This window comes from Phocoena sinus, chromosome 1, assembly GCF_008692025.1.
Source record: "Phocoena sinus isolate mPhoSin1 chromosome 1, mPhoSin1.pri, whole genome shotgun sequence".
Lineage (NCBI taxonomy): Eukaryota > Metazoa > Chordata > Mammalia > Artiodactyla > Phocoenidae > Phocoena > Phocoena sinus.
In genome coordinates, this window is record NC_045763.1 from 19,335,945 (window position 1) to 19,354,815 (window position 18,871).

The 18,871-nt window shown below is 38.9% G+C and overlaps 1 protein-coding gene across 23 annotated transcripts in view; it reads left to right on the forward strand.

Moving 5' to 3' along the window:
- Window positions 1-18,871, forward strand: part of SRRM1 (serine and arginine repetitive matrix 1) — a 41,295-nt gene that overhangs the window by 7,139 nt on the left and 15,285 nt on the right. For 3 of the 23 annotated variants that reach the window (XM_032626569.1, XM_032626491.1, XM_032626540.1), the window contains 10 exons: window positions 527-730; window positions 1,195-1,389; window positions 1,679-1,798; window positions 4,242-4,516; window positions 9,860-9,940; window positions 10,446-10,532; window positions 11,841-11,985; window positions 12,354-12,395; window positions 16,004-16,114; window positions 18,355-18,819. In XM_032626569.1, the coding sequence (XP_032482460.1) occupies window positions 527-730; window positions 1,195-1,389; window positions 1,679-1,798; window positions 4,242-4,516; window positions 9,860-9,940; window positions 10,446-10,532; window positions 11,841-11,985; window positions 12,354-12,395; window positions 16,004-16,114; window positions 18,355-18,819 (1,725 nt within the window). The remainder of the gene's footprint in view (window positions 1-526; window positions 731-1,194; window positions 1,390-1,678; window positions 1,799-4,241; window positions 4,517-9,859; window positions 9,941-10,445; window positions 10,533-11,840; window positions 11,986-12,353; window positions 12,396-16,003; window positions 16,115-18,354; window positions 18,820-18,871) is intronic. The other 20 variants (XM_032626496.1, XM_032626548.1, XM_032626551.1 and 17 more) reach the window with 13 other exon arrangements.

Below are 18,871 nucleotides of genomic sequence, written 5' to 3' on the forward strand. Positions count from 1 at the left end.
GCTTCTCTTCCAAAAAAGCTATCTTATGCAAGTTTGATATATTTATCCTCTTCTGAAGAACATTTTGCTTTAATTGCACTAGTCATTTTTTTCTGGAATACCTAGACTCTACCTGATGAACTCTGGTGGGATCTGTCTGCACCTAAACTCTGTTTTTTTAAGGTTTGACTTATTATTATATATTTCCTTCCTTTTATGCATTTGCTTCCTCTGAAAAGTTGTTCTTTGGTCTTCTCATCTCTGGGAATGATTGAGAACCGAAATTTAGAGTCCTACGTCGATGTGTTCCTCTGTTATAACTGGTATACTGGAGAATGTTGTTATCCTTCATTTGCTTGTTTTTCTGGTTTTCTCTTGGCCCTTTCCCTATTAAGTAAGTGTGATAGGATATCTTATTTCCATAAGGAACTTCTCAGATATAAACAATAGTAGTGTAATTAAAAAGATTAATCTCACATCTCCTTTTGACCGTCTTCCCCAGTCCACGTTATTCAAAAAACCTGAAAAAAAATTGCTTTCATCCTAGACGCAAATCCAGATCTCCTTCCCCTAGAAGACGATCTTCCCCTGTCAGGAGAGAGAGAAAGCGCAGTCATTCTCGATCTCCCCGTCACAGAACCAAGAGCCGGAGTCCTTCCCCTGCTCCAGAGAAGAAGGAAAAAACTCCAGAGCTCCCAGAGCCATCAGTGAAAGTAAAAGAACCTTCAGTACAAGAGGCCACTTCTACTAGGCAAGTACATAAAAATTCATTTATAAATATCACAATTTTAGGCTGTTATTAAGTGACCGTAAATATGATACCTGTGTGTTAAAAAAAATACTTGTTTTACTTGTAGATTTTTTAAATTATAAAGTTGGCTTGTTGAAAAGAAATTCAGATTGTATAGGGGAGTATAAGTAAGATGACCCAAAGGTGACCACTGCTATCTGTTGGTTGTGTTGCTTCAGATATTTTATATACTATAACTTGCCGTTTTTCCCCCCCACTATTATTGACAGCTTTGCACTTTTAAAAAAATGTATGTGATTAGAATTGTTAGTTCACTGGATTTCACTTATGTGTATATATCTTTCTAGATGTCTTCATGGATTTTGAAAACTTTTTAAAGAAACAGCTTTTTTATATTACTGTATTAAGACTTAGGAGTCTGAATAGAAAAGGCACAAAATAAGCCTTTTTTCCCCCACACACAGTGACATCCTGAAAGTTCCCAAGCCTGAGCCAGTACCAGAGCCTAAAGAACCTTCTCCGGAGAAAAACTCCAAAAAGGAAAAGGAAAAGGAGAAGACCCGACCAAGATCTCGGTCGCGTTCCAAGTCAAGATCCCGGACACGTTCTCGCTCTCCTTCTCATACTCGACCGAGAAGGCGCCATAGATCCCGATCAAGGTGAGTAGTGGCTTTAAGATCTGCATAGATCTTAAATTTTATGTGCTACTCTTCTAGGTAGAATTAGGTAAATTATATCAAAGCTGTGGAAAACATTTAGCACAAATGTTACACTTTGGATTTCCAGCAACAATTTAGGGACACTTTCTACGTTCCATTAAAAATCTCTACACAAGTAGAAAATTATGTCCCTTGAGATCCATTTTTTAAATGTAGCTGTTGAGAAAACTATGTTAAGGAATTCATTCCTTGCTCATGATTTACTCAGATTCTAATTCTGTTATGGCAGATCATACTCACCTAGAAGGCGGCCAAGCCCAAGAAGACGGCCATCTCCTCGAAGAAGAACTCCACCAAGACGAATGCCTCCTCCACCAAGGCATAGAAGGAGTAGATCTCCAGTGAGACGGTGAGAGTTTTGGGGTTTTTTGTTTTTTTGTTTTCTTTCAGTTTGAAATTGTCAGATGTACAAAAGTACACCATGTTGGTTTTAGGCTAATCTTTGAATTAGTGCTCCCCTGGAAAAAAAGAACTCATGAGTAATAATAGGTAATGTCTTAATAAGGGATACCTCATTTGAGATGTAATGCTGTTATTTGTGCAGTGATAACACTAGTCTAGTGTTGGAAAATAAAAAACAAATTATTGGTGAATTTGTGTTAATATTACCAGTTATTTGTGTTAATAATCTTCACCACTTCAGACCGTACGAAGAAATCCTATCAAGTAAGGGAATTAGCCACCTTCTCCCTTTGGCTTTTAATTACCACTAGTTTCTGAATATAGATGACTACAGAACCAGTAAAGTGCTTTACCAGTATTAAAATAACCCATTTGCGTTATACCTTTCTTAATGTGTCTTTTTCACATTAAAGAAGAGTAGTTATTGTAAACAATTCAAACAGAAATGAGATGAATTGAAAATTACCCACAATCCCATTCCATAGATTTCACCGTTATTAGCAGTTTGGTATCTATTTTTGAAGAGACTGGGCATAAAAGTCACTCTGTCAATACCAGTGTTCTTTTTTAAAAATCATTTTTAAATTAGGTAATCATCAGATCATTAGGATCTATAACTTTTAACAAAGAGACTGTTGCAACACCTGCCCTAAGTGGAGGCATGGTGCACTGGTAGCAGAGTTTTGTGCGTTCTTTTTTTTTTGCTGTATGCGGGCCTCTCACCGTTGTGGCCTCTCACCGTTGTGGCCTCTCCCGTTGCGGAGCGCAGGCTCAGCGGCCATGGCTTACGGGACCAGCCGCTCCACGGCATGTGGGATCTTCCTGGACCGGGACACGAACCCGTGTCCCCTGCATCGGCAGGCGGACTCTCAACCACTGCGCCACCAGGGAAGCCCCTTGTGCGTTCTTTATGATGCATTTCACCTGTTTTTTGGAAGGAACTAGTGGTTGTGCTTCAGATTATACTTAGGACAGAACATTTTGTGTTTTGAGTCTATAAGGTATTTTCAAGGAACCAAATCAACTTGGAAATAAAAGAGGGGAAGCAGTAAGGTCCGTAATTTTGTTTCTGCAGTCTGAGGATTTTCAGAGTCCCTTTTTTTTTTTTTTTTTTTTTTTTTTTTTTTTGCGGAACGCGGGCCTCTCACCGCCGCGGCCCCTCCCGCTGTGGAGCACAGGCTCCGGACACGCAGGCTCAGCTGCCACGGCCCACGGGCCCAGCCGCTCCGTGACACGCGGGATCCTCCCGGACCGGGGCACGAACCCGCGTCCCCCACATCGGCAGGCAGACCCCCAACCACTGCGCCACCAGGGAAGCCCCTAGAGTCCCATATTTTTAAAAAAGATACTTTTCGGGAATTCCCTGGTGGTCTAGTCGTTAGGATTTGGCGCTTTCACTGCTGTGGCCCGGGTTCTGTCCCTGGTCGGGGAACTGAGATCCCACAAGCCATGTGGTGTGGCCAAAATAAAGCAAAAACAAACAAGATATTTTTCTTTGGGGAGGGTTTGTCAAGGTATATTGAACCATTTTTTATAACTAATACTAAAAATTACGGAATTGATGTTACTACTGATAACTGAGACTGAAGATGTAAATGGTCAGTCAATTTAGACATCACACTTTTCTAAAATTGATTGTTTCTCCTTTGGAGAAAAAGTAATACTGGTGCTTTCTAGCATAAGATCAGTGGAAACAGCTACTTCTTATATTGGAGTTTTGCAAGCAGCCTGTTTTAATTGCTTACTGAGCCATTTAACAGTCAAGATAATTTGCAGATTGTGTAAGATTCCCTTTCAGCCAGTTTTTATCTCACACTTAAGGTAGGGTTTCTTTTTTTCAGGTTCTCAGGAATTCTTCCGCCAAAGGTGAATTCTGCAGGTACACATAATTGCAACAGAACTTACCACAAATTTTGCCGCAGAATTCGAGAGTCCCCTGCTTCTAAGTTTATGTAGCTAAATGAATTCCTAATCTCGCACGTTTTTTTAAAAAATGCAACATAAAGGTTGCATGACATTGTGTTATTAAATGAAAAAAATACTTCGCCACCCAAATTTTGTATGCAAACTCCAAAACACTCATGTTATTCCTAAGGAGGGAAGAGACTGGTTAGCTATTCTCTTATAGCACTTGACATATTTTATAACTACTGGAAAGACAACTCAGAAGCATTTATCAGAATAAGTTATTTAGTTAGTCTCAGAACTAGCTGTTTCCTGTCCTAGGTTATGGTTTTGTTTCACATTAAAAAAAACCCTCATTTGTGTGCTTAGCTACATAAACTCAAAAGTTGGATAAAAATAGCTGTATTGTTGTGTAAACTGTACATGCCTGTAAGGTCATTTTCTGTAAGTATGCAGTTAATGAACATGAGTACTTTATTCCACAGAAGAAGGCGTTCATCGGCATCCTTGTCCGGGAGTAGCTCGTCCTCTTCTTCATCTCGTTCCCGGTCACCGCCAAAGAAGCCTCCAAAGAGGACATCCAGCCCCCCTCGAAAAACTCGTAGGTTATCTCCCTCAGCAAGTCCTCCGAGGCGAAGGCACAGGCCATCACCTCCAGCAACTCCACCACCAAAAACTCGTCATTCCCCGACACCCCAGCAGTCAAACCGTACGAGGAAAAGTCGTGTTTCTGTCTCTCCAGGGAGAACTTCAGGTAAAGGTAAAAATCAAGCACATAAAAACAATATGTTCTTTCTTCATTTGGCCACAAAATATCTAGTCAGTTGTTGCTATCCCCTACTCCCTTCAAAGTATGAAGTTGCTGGGTAATATTTGTATGTCATGTTTTTTATAAATTTGCTTAGAAGCTCACCTTTTCTTTCCTGCTTTAAGTTCTTGTTGTTTGTTGAAATGGAGTTTACATGTAAAAGTGTTTTGTTTTTAGCAGTACCCTCTGGCATTGAGTAGGTGAAGTGTACTGTTAACCAGCCGTGGGCTGTTTGAGTTGGGGTAGCTTACCGAAGTTTGTGTTGTCATGGTAAGGGATTTTTTTATTACTATGACACCGGTTAACTTTTTTTTTTACCCTGCAGATTTTTTGTTTGATATCTTATTTGAGGACTTCATATTCTGTTTTATTTCTTTCTTGGCCACATTGTACTTCCTAGGGAGGGACGTGGTGTCCTCCTAAAAGCTGATTTGTTTTTTTAATTTAGGCCCTAGGCAGGGTTCTTCTGAGTATTGTCCTTGCTTTATTCTGCGGATTGATTTCTGAGGAATTTATGATCTGTGATCCTACCAGGCAAGTAGAATGCCATGTTAGTCTGAATGAAGGTTGTGGTCCATTGGGGTTTGTTTCTTTAGCATTAAATATACACGGAGAAAAACTATGGTATCCATGTGAATTGGGCCTTTGGTGCTTAGGACTGGAATGATATACACAGCGTGATAAGTGAGTAGTGGGGGAGGGGAGATCTTAAAAGAACTGTTATAGTAAATTGGATGTTAAGGAGCATTCTGTAGATTAATATATACTGGGGTTGCTCTGATCACATTTAAATTTTCAGATTATAAATGAAGAAATCGCGGATACTTCAGGCAAAATCTTGACTATGTTTTTATGAAGTTGGTGAGAGCAGGATTTCTAATCAGCACCCTGCTGCTTCATTTGTGTCCACCCTATCACCACCCACTGGCCCCACAACCTTGCAGTGTGGCAGTTTTAGAAAGGCAAATTTTGCTTTTTTGATCTGTTACTGTGAGGTATAGACAAGCTATCAGAGTGAGGGGGGAACTGACAGATGATGGTAATTTGTAAAGAGTAATGTACAAATTATTTTCTGAACCTTAACAGGTTAATTTGCTGATAACAAATATTATATGGTCATTTTTGTTGAATTGGCTCTTTAGACTTAGGCAACTGGATAATAATAGAGAAACCTTTAGGTCTCGCAGGTTCAGACATAAGTATGGGAGGGTTGTCTTACGATCACTTATTTTCATAATATCATGTCCCATATTACTTTGTTCAAAATAGTTTCCATTCACCGTGTCCAAATCTGATGCCTGTTGTCCTAACCTATTTTTTCTTTTCCTGTGAAGTTTTTGCACTTCTGAATACTTCTTTCCTTTGTCTGGAGCCAGAAAGTTCTCTAGTAAAATAATAATTTGAATGTTCCCATCTGTTACTTTGCAAAGACACATCAGATTATGATTTTTCTGTTTACATCACATAGCCAAAGGGTAATAAAAGTACCTGAGCAGAGGACTGAATCCTTGTTAAATAGGTTGATTGTTAAGAATTACTTGTTAACCTTTGTTAGGGTCTGCACAGATACCAACCTCTTGTGTCTTGATATGTTGTCGGGAAGAGTGGGCTGCTGCTTTCCTGGAAACAAGTCACAGTGGATATGTACATAGGAGAGAAGTCAAGGTGGAAGACTAAGGGCCAGTAACGTTCCTGTGGCTTATGGGACAGGTCTTCCATGTCCAAACAAAACCCGGCCAAAGAGATTGACTGTGGGTAGTGTAGTGAGAGCCTGCATTTTGTCCGCTGAGGCTGAATATTGGTTGTAACTACTTGGAGATAAATAGCTTTTTATAGTAAAACGATCCCAACCCTCTGTGATGAAATTTCAGAGCTAGGAAAGACTTCAGAGGTTGTCATAGGTTCTCAGGTTAAGTGAATTGGTCAAGGTCAGCCATCCAGGACTAGAATTTGGGTTCTCATTCCCAGTTCAGAAATGTACACTTTCCCAACTTTCCTACCCCCACATGCCTGTTTTGATTGCTAAAGGAGGGAAATAGAAGGCAGGGTAAAGTTTTTCAGCTTCTGTACCGGGTAGTATGATTTCAGAAATTCCTTTCTTGCAGTCTCCATTGCTAATAAAAGCATTGATAACATTGAAGTGTGATAGATTTTCCTTTTGTGTTTCGTGGGGTAGTCATCAATCAGGGCTTTAAGGTTCTGCTGTTAATAGTGGGTGAATGGAGTGGGAGGGAGGCAGGAAAAGTATTTTGGAGAATTAGAGGTAAATTATTTGGAGTATAATATACATTCTCATCTGAAAGAGTCCTCAGGACGCATTTTGTAATCGGTGGCATGTCATAGTTAAATTGGCATTATCTTAGTACATAAAACAGTGCTTTGAAATCAGTGGAATATATTTAATGAAGTATGTTTACAGGTGATCTATACATGTGGTGGTGGTAATAATTTTTGAGTTAGATAACATAACCATATGAATGTGCTCTGTAGATACTTACGGATTATTTTACTAATTCTGGTCACAGAGTGACTTATCTTTACAAGTGATCTTTTGAGCAAGTCTGCAAGGTTAATGATTAATAGGACTATTGAAGTAAATTTAAAATTCTGGTTTTTCAATTGACTTGGGAGATTTCAGACGTCATTTTAGAATGATTTTGCCCCTTAAATACTAAAAATGAAACAACATTAACATAAAAATAAAATTTTTAATAAAAATAAGCTGTGAAAATTTTATCTAGACAAGCAAACATTGATGAAACATGTATGATATTAATAATGCTATGATTCAGTCAGTCTTATTAAACCAGAGTAGGGGGTATATAATGGATACTTGTTTAATGCTGATTATATCAACAATGACTTAAGACTTGTACCCAAGCCATTATTGAGAGATTAGATCAGGATAAAACTCCAAATACAAGTTTTTGTGGGGGAAAAAATGTAATGTTGTAGTTCAATTGTATTATTTACTAAATAGGTATTTGACCACTATATAGCAAACATAACCACATTTGTAATGTTTCTCAGGGGAAAATGCATTCTGGCATCCAAACATCCAGCTCCCAAACACATTTTGGAACCCAGTTCTCTAAGGTGGTACTTTGACGTTTGGGTTTATGGCTAGATGCCTATAATATTTTTTCAAGAATTGAAGATTAACTGACACTTAAAAATGAAGAGTACTGGGGCTTCCCTGGTGGCGCAGTGGTTGGGAGTCCGCCTGCCGATGCAGGGGACACGGGTTCGTGCCCCGGTCCGGGAAGATCCCACATGCTGTGGAGCGGCTGGGCCCGTGGGCCACGGCCGCTGAGCCTGCGCTCCGCAACGGGAGAGGCCACAGCAGTGGGGGGCCCGCGTGCCGCAAAAAAAAAAAAAAAAAAAAAAAAAAAAAAAAAAAAAAAATGAAGAGTACTGACCCAAAAAATAGCTTTGAATCCTTAAAATTTAAAGGCATTTCTATTTCATGTCTTTGAATTTCTTAAAATACAAGTTTTTTTTGTTTGGTTGGTCTTTTTTGGCTGCATTAGGTCTTCGTTGGTGTGCGCGGGCTTTTCTCTAGTTGCGGCGAGCAGGGGCTACTCTTCATTGTGGTGGTTTCTCATTGCAGACCATGGGGCTCTAGGCATGCGGGCTTCAGTAGTTGTGGCTCACAGGCTCTAGAGCACAGGCTCAGTAGTTGTGGCGCACGGGCTTAGTTGCTCCGTGGCATGTGGGATCTTCCTGGACCAGGGCTCGAACCTGTGTCCCCTGCATTGGCAGGTGGATTCTTAAGCACTGCGCCACCAGGGAAGCCCTAAAATACAAGTTTTAAATGCAGTCTTGCTACTATATTTCATGATAATTAGATAATCACTAGATTAACTAGTCACTGGATTCTTTACCCAATCCAGTGATTTGTCCAAAAGGCTTATTAGGTAGAATTAATAAAATGCTGGTATTTTAAAAGTATAGTGGTAAATTCTTCAGTTGGATTACTTCAGCAAAAATGATTAGATTGCTAAATTACTGCCCTTTAGAATAAGCCTTTACAGTATTCTGAATGACTGTCTGTTAAATGAAATGTATCTAAATTCTAGGTTAAACATTCCATATTAATTGCTTTAATTAAACAGAAACAGGTGTAAGGGTACTGAGGGGATCATATTGTTTTCAAGTCTAGTTCTTAGAGGAATGGTCTCAAATAATGTTTCAGGTTAATCTAGGGTAAGATTAATGATTATCTGTGTATATACTTTTGTGTGTGTGTGTGTGGTACGCGGGCCTCTCACTGTTGTGGCCTCTCCCGTTGCGGAGCACAGGCTCCGGACGCGCAGGCTCAGCGGCCGTGGCTCACGGGCCCAGCTGCTCCGCGGCATGTGGGATCCCCCCGGACCAGGGCACGAACCTGTGTCCCCTGCGTCGGCAGGCAGACTCTCAACCACTGCACCACCAGGGAAGCTCATGTGTATATACTTTTGACATTACTTGAAGCAATGGGATGGATAATGTAGACAGAGATAGTAATTGTTAGAAATTAACGCCTATGCCATAGGTATAGAAATAGTGTCTTGTGTTCAGATCCTAGTCCATTTCAATTACCCGCATGACTTCAGTTGAGGTTATTTATTTATTTATTTATTTTAATCTTTGGAAAGGATCCTCTAGCCTTAGCATTTAATATTTTTACCGTTGTGAAGGTCTACTTTTTTACAGGTAGTTTAAGTCCCTCATGCTATTGTGAAGGTTATACTCTACATCAAAAGCCTTCAGCCTCTTAGGTGACTAATTTGTTCCTCTTCTCCAGACCAGAAACTTTTCTCTGTGAAAATTTCATCAGATCTTATGTCATTTATCATTTATCATTTATCATCTTCATTACTTTTCTGGACCAACCTGTAGGGGGTGCTTAAAAGGTCTTATGTTAATGAGGTCTTTGTAGTTAAGAGTGTGTGTTTTAGGTTGTAGGGTAGCACACAGAGGTTTACTTTACTGAGCTGAATGTTATGCATAGCATAGAGCTTGTTCTACTCAGAAACAGCAGCTCCCAATTTCTCTTAAAGTTTCTCTTGGGAGAATCTGAAAGTTTGAAAATTGGAAAATCATTGTAGAACTTTCCGAGGCTTTTCACCAAACATTTACAAATTCTTGCTTCTACTTCAGGTAATGATAACAGGGGCTTACAGGAACTTTTTAATTGTCATAAATTATTTATGAGAATAGTCACACTTCTTTTTGTACTGTTAAGAAGATGTGTTGCTTTTTGTTTTGTTTTTGTATGTATGTAAGTGGGGTTTTTCTTCCCCTTATTTTTAGTGACAAAACATAAAGGTACTGAGAAAAGAGAGTCCCCTTCACCAGCACCCAAGCCTAGAAAAGTAGAGTTATCTGAATCAGGTAAGTGTTTTTTGTTTGTTTTGTTTTTTTTAAGCTGAATTAGATTCTGGTTAAAGATTAATTATACGATATGGCTTAATGGTTAAGAGCTAGGACTTTGAAGTCATACCGGCCTGTTTGAATCCCCAGCTCCACTAACTACTTTTTGTTTGTTTTAATAATTTATCTGAGCCTCTACTTTTTTTTTTTTTCATCTCTGAAATGCAGATAACAGTACCAGCCTTTAGGTCTTTGGTTGTTAACTGAAATAATGTTTATAAAGTGCTTGGCATGCTGACCGAACTGTCACAAATGCCTAAATAAGTTTATTTTTATTATATTTAGTGAAGATAGTCTAAGTTAGCATTTAAATAGGCATTTTAAGCTCTTCCTTTGTTAAAAAAGAGTAGCTGTATTGCTTGACCCAACCAGATAAAGGTTTAGGAGACCATTTCCCAATTCAAATATGTTACATTTTCTGTATGCATGACTAAAGAAACACTTTCTAAATGCATCCATCTTTCAGAAGAAGATAAAGGTGGCAAAATGGCTGCAGCAGATTCTGTGCAGCAGAGACGCCAATACAGACGACAGAACCAGCAGTCTTCCTCTGGTATGGACACTGGTTACATTTTTTTCTTTCTGCATATCCTAATGAAAATACTTAAGATAAAAATATCCGAAAGTGTAGTGAATGTATCAATACTTAGGAGAAATATTTTTGTGCCTGTGTATAAATATGTTAGGAGGAAGTGTTAGTACAATAGTTAAAACAGGAATAGAAATTGGAAAAGTATATTTCTTTCCTCAACCCTGTCTTACTCCCCAAAGCTTTTATTCAGAAATTTTCTGTGCATGTATAAGTATCTGTGGTTTAAAAAAAAAAAAAAAAAACAAACCCACAGGCTCAAACTGTAGATTATATTGCCTGCCTATTTAGCCTACTATAGCTAGACATCTTTCCCTGTTAATTCTTAAGGATCTACCTCATTTATTTACCAGCTGCAGCATTTTTAACATTCTGATAATATGCTGTCATCTGTTGAGCCACTCGCCTATTTGGACATTTAGGTTATTTCTAGTTTTTTTGTGTGTTTGTGCTTATGTGAGTATATCTGTAAAATAGTAATTAGGAGGGGAACTTCTGAATTAAAAAGTACGTACGCAGAAACCTGATTTTTAAACCAGATCTCCTGGTTTTATTCGCTTAGTTGGTATTTGTGACTGAGTCTAGGCACTACCTTTGCTTTTCATTTATAAAAATGGAAACCAAAGCATCCCACAGTGACATTAAGTCAGTTAAAAGCCATACAGCTTTTGCAACTCTTTAAGATGAGGTTAATCATGGAAGTGTTTGAAAATGCATGTAAGTTTTGGATATTTTTTGGTATTTGGGACTTGTTAGTTATTTTAAGTTAAGGAAACCATGTACAAATGAAGTGTTTCTCTTTGCAGTTCTTGACTGTTACCAGGCCTGTAGGAAATGTCACATACATTTTGTTTGTTTGATAAATAATAGGGATATGAAGTAAATTATTCAAATGCTAGTAAGACTTTCAGTAGCCTTAAAAGTACATAGAGTAACAAGAATTAAATAATGCTTGAGATGCTTTTTAAGCTCTACTTAGTTATCTGGAAGATCACTAGATTTATAAGGGACACTGTCTTGTTGGATTGTTCTGTGGAAATGATTTGTATAACGTAATTATATAATAACGTATATTTATGTATGCTTGACTTTCAAGTCATTAAGCACATATCGATATTACCTTTTTTCAGAACTGTTGCCTGTATATGTGCTTGCTTATATTAGTGGACTTGATTTGCTAATTTGGGCACTCCATCTGCTTAGATTCCAAAAACGTAGATAGACTCTTAAGCATAGACCTGATGTAAATTTTTGTTTATTGTGTAATTATAGATTCTGGCTCCTCCTCTTCCTCAGAAGATGAGCGACCCAAAAGGTCCCACGTGAAGAATGGTGAGGTAGGCAGGCGGCGGAGACATTCCCCTTCCCGGAGTGCCTCTCCATCACCTCGAAAGCGCCAGAAAGAGACTTCCCCTCGGTAATGTCTTCAGTGGTGTTCTGTAGTTGTGATAAAACTTCATGACTTAAGGGATGGGCTGTGGGCTTATTTAGAATTTGCTTAACTCCTTGCTTTCAAGGACTCACAGTAGGAGATGGTCAGATTTGGGGGGTATTTGGGTTTTCTTTGTTCCGTGGTCATTACTATTTAATGAGAACTTAGTAAGTTTTGTACCAGCATGTCGAACATGTGCATGACTAGAATAGACCAGTTAAATCATAGCATTAACTCCCGACCATGTTTGAATATCTAAAAAAATATATCTCCATTAGTGATACTTAACTCCATTGAAGTAATTAATTTGGTGAATGGAATTCTTGACATTTGTTTTTTTCCACTGCTCTCAGGATGCAGATGGGAAAGCGATGGCAATCGCCAGTGACTAAAAGGTTGGTTAGATGCTATTTTGTAAATTAGGATTACATGTCAAAGTTTGAGTGACTTAATTTACTGTTTAGGTAATATCCCATTCTGACGTTTACAGGGTATGACTGTGGAGAAGTTCCTCAATTGTTTTGGTTTGATTATATTTTCTTACACATCAAAATAATGATAAAAACATACACAGTGTTTATTTTAGAGCATCATTTGAATTTAGAGTTTTGTGCACTTACAGTGTATTTGTTAGTCTTCTGTTTTTTGAGGTCTTTCCAAGAGATAGGACAGTAATAATAGCTCCTTAGATTTAGTGGGAACAGACTTTGTGGTGACTATAGGGAAGGCAAGAAAAACATGGGGGAAACATTTAAAAGATTAAAAAATGACTGTGAGGCTTTGGCCCTGTTCAGTTATTCCTACAGTAGAAAGGTAAGTTGCGTATCCTTTTGGAAACTGTTTGGTCATCAGGGTCTTTGTGACCCTAAGGCCAGAATATTTTAGAGCCAGGTGATACATAGAAATCTCTAATTCAGGCGTATCTCATAAGTGAGAAAACAGGGGCTCAGAAGTAGTAAGTGAGTTTCTTAGGGTTACAGAGTGACAAAACCAGATCTTAGACCTGTGCCATTGACTTTATACCATTTCACCATGACATTGTACTGTCTTTGCTAGTCTTCTGCTTTCTGAGGTCTTTGCTGTCGCTAAATTTCTAAGTATCCTTCCTGAAATGTTCACATTGTTCTCTTTATAGATCAGTTTTTGAAGCTGTGTTGTTTTAAGTAGTCTCACTAATTAATAAGAGTGTTTTCTTGGAAAGGTTCTTTGGAACCAGTTGGCAGTGTATATGATGGAGCAAAACGGTGTGTTTGTGCTGTGGAAGTAACTTACTTGACAAGAAAAAATAGAAACCTTAAAAAAAATTTAGGTACAAAGGTATTCTGTTCCCAACTGTGATTACTCCAGGTTTCTGTAAAATTGCTAGTACAGCAGCCAAAAAATTGCTTTACAAAATCAGGTTAGTGGTAAGATTCCGCGCCCCCCCCCCCCCCACCCCCGGCCGGTTATGGATAATGATGTTAGAGATTGCCATCAAGTCTCTAGGATTTGGAGATGGAGAAAGAATTGTTTGGGATCACACTTCAGTATTCATTTTTAAGAAGGGAAATACAGCCTGGCTTTGAATATTTCATATATAAAGTTTAAAGATTGAAAAATGCAGCATTTTTCATGCTTCTAAACATGTGTCTTCAGGTATTGAACACTCTTTCCTTAACAGTGAATGGTGTATTGATCATACTTAGTATAAAAAGATAGTTGTTGCATCTATAACTTATTGTCTTCATTACCAGCCTGACTAGTGAAGTGAGGTGATTCTGAAGAGGTCACTGCAGAGATTGCAAGCTGTCTTTGTCCTTATAAGACTTTTGCATTCCTACATACTCGAGGGCGGAGGGCTGCTTCATGTTTTGAGGCTTATTGAAACTGGTTCTCGTGCAGTTTGGGTGGGGGGAGACCTCTGTACTCAACAACTTCTACACACAGTTGAAGGCTTGAGTTGGCCCTAGTATTCAGAGTAACTAGAACATGTTTAGCCTTCTTCTTCTACTTCTTCCTCTTCTTTTAAACCCCTGATATGTATGCCATATCAGCTCAGGTAAGAAACTAGCCTTTAGGTCATAGAGCCATCGGGTGTCGAGATTCCAGTTATAAGTGATTATCAAATTTTTCTTGTAGTTCCTTTAAGTATGCTAGTTTGGTTTGTTTGTTTTGTTTTGGTTTTTTTAGGTTATGGTTTTATTCTTATTCTCTTTTTGGTTTTTTTCTCACATGGAAACAGGACATTGAAGGTCATCACTGAAAGGGACCTTTTAGTTATTCCAAGCCTTTCATTTTACAAATGAAACTGAGGCACAGAATAAATATCTTAGGTCATTAGTGTATTATAATAGATTCTAATCTGAGTTAAATTTTTTTTATGAGAATATTTTAAAAGAGAAGTCACATAATCAACAGTAATAGCCTCTCTTGCTATTACACCTACTGATAACACATTGGGAGTTCTGCTTTGTATCATCTCACCCTCAAAGTTTGCGAGTGTAAACCTTTGTTTTTCTTTTTTGAGTCAAAACCCAAATGTCTTTTCCCGTTTGAAATCTTCATTACCTGTTGAAACAGTAGTCCACCCTGTTTCTCTAGGTCCCGTAATTCTCAGATTAGCCTTGCTAGTAAAGTGGCTTCTCCTTTACAGTTCTTTCTTGTAATTAATAGTTTGGTGTCTACATTTCATCTGAAGCTTATCTGTCCTGTAGTTCATATTTTAAATCTGTTCAGAGTGAGGTCTTAGTCCCCACAGGGCATAAGCAAATTTAAATTAAAAATTAAATTTACTAATGAATGTCAGAATTTTCATTGTTCTGTTAATGAACTCTCCTTAGTTTTAAATGGGGAATCAAGACTAGTAAACTTTAGAAAATACTTCCAGATTCACAAGAAGCATCAATCCTGTACTGGGCAAGAAATTTAGAACTAATTACAGTTGACCCTTGAACAACATGCGTTTGAATTGTGCGGCCCCACTTACACACACATGGCTTTTTTTTTTTTTTTACAATAAATGCATATTATAGTACTGCATGATCCTCGGTTGATTGAATCTGCCAGCGCAGAAGCCCAAGCCCCCCACGTTGTTTAAAGGTTAATTGTATATTATTTGACTTCTTTGTATACACAAACTTGGCCAATAGATGTCAAACTGGCTTGGTATTTATTTTAGTATATCTGCTGGGAGACTACTATGAGTTAGTCCAGTTGATTATAATTGTATTTTTCAGGTGTGCTTTTTGTTTTAATTGGTTAAATGCCTAACAGCTCAGAATTAAGGTCTGTGATTCTTATCTATATTTTAACCACATTGCTCCCAGTGGCTTTAGTGCTCAGACAGCTTTGGTCCTTTGTCTTTGGGGTAGTGTTTTTAGTTAATAGTTTGCAACTGTTGAACTGTGGGAACATACTTTTTAAAAAATCAAGAACTTGGAGCAGTGACACCCAGACTTTGGGCCTTAAATTTTAAATATCTGTATTTGAACATTGTATTTTTCTAGGCTTTAGAACAGTTGTTCCTAACAAGGAATCAAAAATCACTTGAAGAACCTTTTTAAACATATCCTGGCTAGACCATAGCCCAAACCTGGTGAACACAAATTTCAAATAAGCTTCCAAGCTGTTTCTGATGGACCTTCTAGTTAAAAAGCAATGCTCTAAGGCAGTGTTTTCAGACTTTTTTCACCTTGCGTCATGTTAAGAATGTTTTATGTCATGACTCAGACTGCATATTTATATACAGAAACAAAAATTTCACAATACAAAATTTACCCTTACCACAAGTTAAAGCACTTTGATTTCCTTTTTCTTTTCTTCCTTTCTTCCTTTCCTTTTTTTAAAATCCTGGTTGTCACCCAGGGTCTTGACTAACTACACTATAGTTTGAAAAACACTGCTTTGAGGGATAGAATGACAGCTGCTGCACTTTGGGTTGACAATGATTGAAACTAAATCATCTTGATCACTTAGTTATAAATGTTACTGACTCTGAATCAACTATAATTCTTCTTTGGTTTAGTGGTAGACGGAGGAGAAGCCCCTCCCCACCGCCTGCCAGAAGGCGACGTTCTCCTTCTCCTGCTCCTCCGCCTCGTCGACGCAGGTCTCCCACACCACCACCACGACGCAGGTACTTTATCACGTAGGCTAGTGGGAGCTAAAGGGAGCAACTTTGAATCTTTGTGATTGAAATATTTTATTCGAGTGGCATGCACAGCTGTTTACAAAATACCACATAGTATACAATTCCATCTACATGGAAAGTCCAGAACACACGAATCTGTAGAGATAGAGAGTTATTAGATAAATGGTGCCTAGGGTGGGATGGGAATGGGGAGTCATGATGGTTGAACACTGTGAATATAGTTGACCCTTGAGCAAGGAGAGGAGTTAGGGGCACCGACCCTCCACACAGTTGAAAATCTGAGTATAACTTTACAGTTGGCCCTCCGTATCTGCAGATTCAGCCAACAGCAGATTGTGTAGTACTGCAATACGTATTAAAAAAAAATCCACATATAAATGGACCCATGGAGTTCAAGAAACCCATGTTCAAGGGTCAACTGTATACTAAAACAATTGAAATGCACACTTCAAATGTGTGAATTTTATGATTTGTGAACCACATATCAATAAAGATGTTAAAAGGCAGGATCACTAGTGATTACAGAGGGAAAAAATATTAACTTTATAGTGGGGAGTTAAGTTTTGCTTTTTGGAACTTTCTGAATTTTTTTTCTCTTCAAATATTTTCGATCCATGGTTGGTTGAATTTGTGGATACTGGATCTTTGGACACAGAGCGTTGACCCTGTCAGACAAACCCAAATTGAAAGCCATTTTACAAAGTAACTGATGAGTACTCTTCAAAAAACTGTCAATCATGAGAGGGAGAGAGACTGAGGAGCAGTTACAAATTGGCAGAAACTAAGGACACGTGACAACTAAACGCAATGTAGGATCCTGATTTTTGGAACCTGGAACAGAAAAAGGACATTAGTAGAGAAAACTGGGGTGACATTAGTATTTTAGTTAATACCAAGGTTAATTTCATAGTTTTGGTAATTTTTCTGTAGTTATATGGGATGTTAAGTGGAAAGTCTCCACTATTTTTGCAACTCTTCTGTAAATCAAAAATGATTTCAAAATAAAAGTTAGGGGGAAAAATTTTTTTAAGAGCATTGCTCAAACACATTATCGAGCGGTATAGTTGCTGCTACAACTCCTGAATGGCCATTATGTGGCAGGTAAAGTGGTAGATGTTTTATGTACTTCATGTCTCCTCAAGATGATCTTGCTTGGTATTCCCATTTTTCAGGTGAGGAAACGGGGGTTCAGAGTTATTAAATATGAGGGCAAAATGGAAAACTCTACGGTGTTGCCCAATGTATGGCCTATCCCAAAGCTGATTTTTAGGCAGGAAAATATTTTGAGCTCAAGGTCTGAATGTTTCAGGAGAAAATCAGGCCATTGGAACTAAATGTTTTATTGAGGTTTAATTCCTGAGAGGCAAGTTAGGGTTATGTAGGGTTTAAGCATTAAGAGGAAGGCCAAGTTGAGACTTTGACAGGGATGCGTTCTGCTTAGCAGTAGACTTCCATTGAATACTGTTTTGACGTACAAAAAATGTAAGTCTGTCTTGGTGGGGGCAGGGTAGAGATGCCTTTTAAAGCTGTGCAAGTGAATGCTAATTATTAATTCAGAGTCCAAACCAGTTTAGAGAGGGTACCCCCTACACAGGAGAGCTCTTTAAAGCACAGACTTCCTGAGTTCAAGTTGAACACAGTCAATAGAGTCTTGCTAATGTAGTTATCTAGTTGCTACATAGTGATAGTGGATTTTCAGTTTCCTTAGAGCAATGCCAGGTTCTCTTCTCAAAAAATATTAAGTTGATTTTATATGGATTGTGTAAATGACATTTTTTTTGGTGGTACGCGGGCCTCTCACTGTTGTGGCCTCTCCTGTTGCGGAGCACAGGCTCCGGATACACAGGCTCAGCGGCCATGGCTTACGGGCCTAACCGCTCTGCGGCATGTGGGATCTTCCCGGACCGGGGCACGAACCTGTGTCCCCTGCATTGGCAGGCGGACTCTTAACCACTGCGCCACCAGGGAAGCCCATGCTAAATGACTTTTGACAAATTTGAACTCAGTCTGAAAACTAAATTTCTCCATTAATCACAATGACCTATTTGTAGTCATCTAGGATAAACAGGAATTTACTAAGTGATTTTTTTGTTGTTGTTACCTTAAATGAGTTTAAACGCATGACATTTCCACTTAGAAATATTCTATCTCTGTGTGGTGCCGTATAAGTACATAGTTTTCTTTGCATTCTGTTTCTACTCTGTTGGACCGTTTATTTTTCCTAGGACTCCTTCTCCTCCCCCACGTCGTCGCTCACCTTCCCCAAGAAGATACTCTCCTCCAATACAGAGGAGATATTCTCCTTCTCCACCTCCAAAGAGAAGAACGGCTTCACCCCCTCCCCCTCCTAAACGAAGGCCATCACCGTCTCCACCACCAAAGCGTCGGGTCTCCCATTCGCCACCTCCCAAACAAAGAAGCTCCCCAGTCACCAAGAGACGTTCGCCTTCGTTGTCATCAAAGCATCGGAAAGGGTCTTCCCCGAGCCGATCTACCCGGGAGGCCCGGTCACCACAACCAAACAAACGGCATTCGCCCTCACCACGGCCTCGAGCTCCTCAGACCTCCTCAAGTCCTCCAGCTGTTCGAAGAGGAGCATCGTCATCACCCCAAAGAAGGCTGTCCCCATCTCCAAGTTCTAGGCCCATTAGGAGAGTCTCCAGGACTCCGGAACCCAAAAAGATAAAAAAGTAAAAATATTTTATCCTTTTTGGTTAGGAACACTAACTTGCAAAAGCTCTT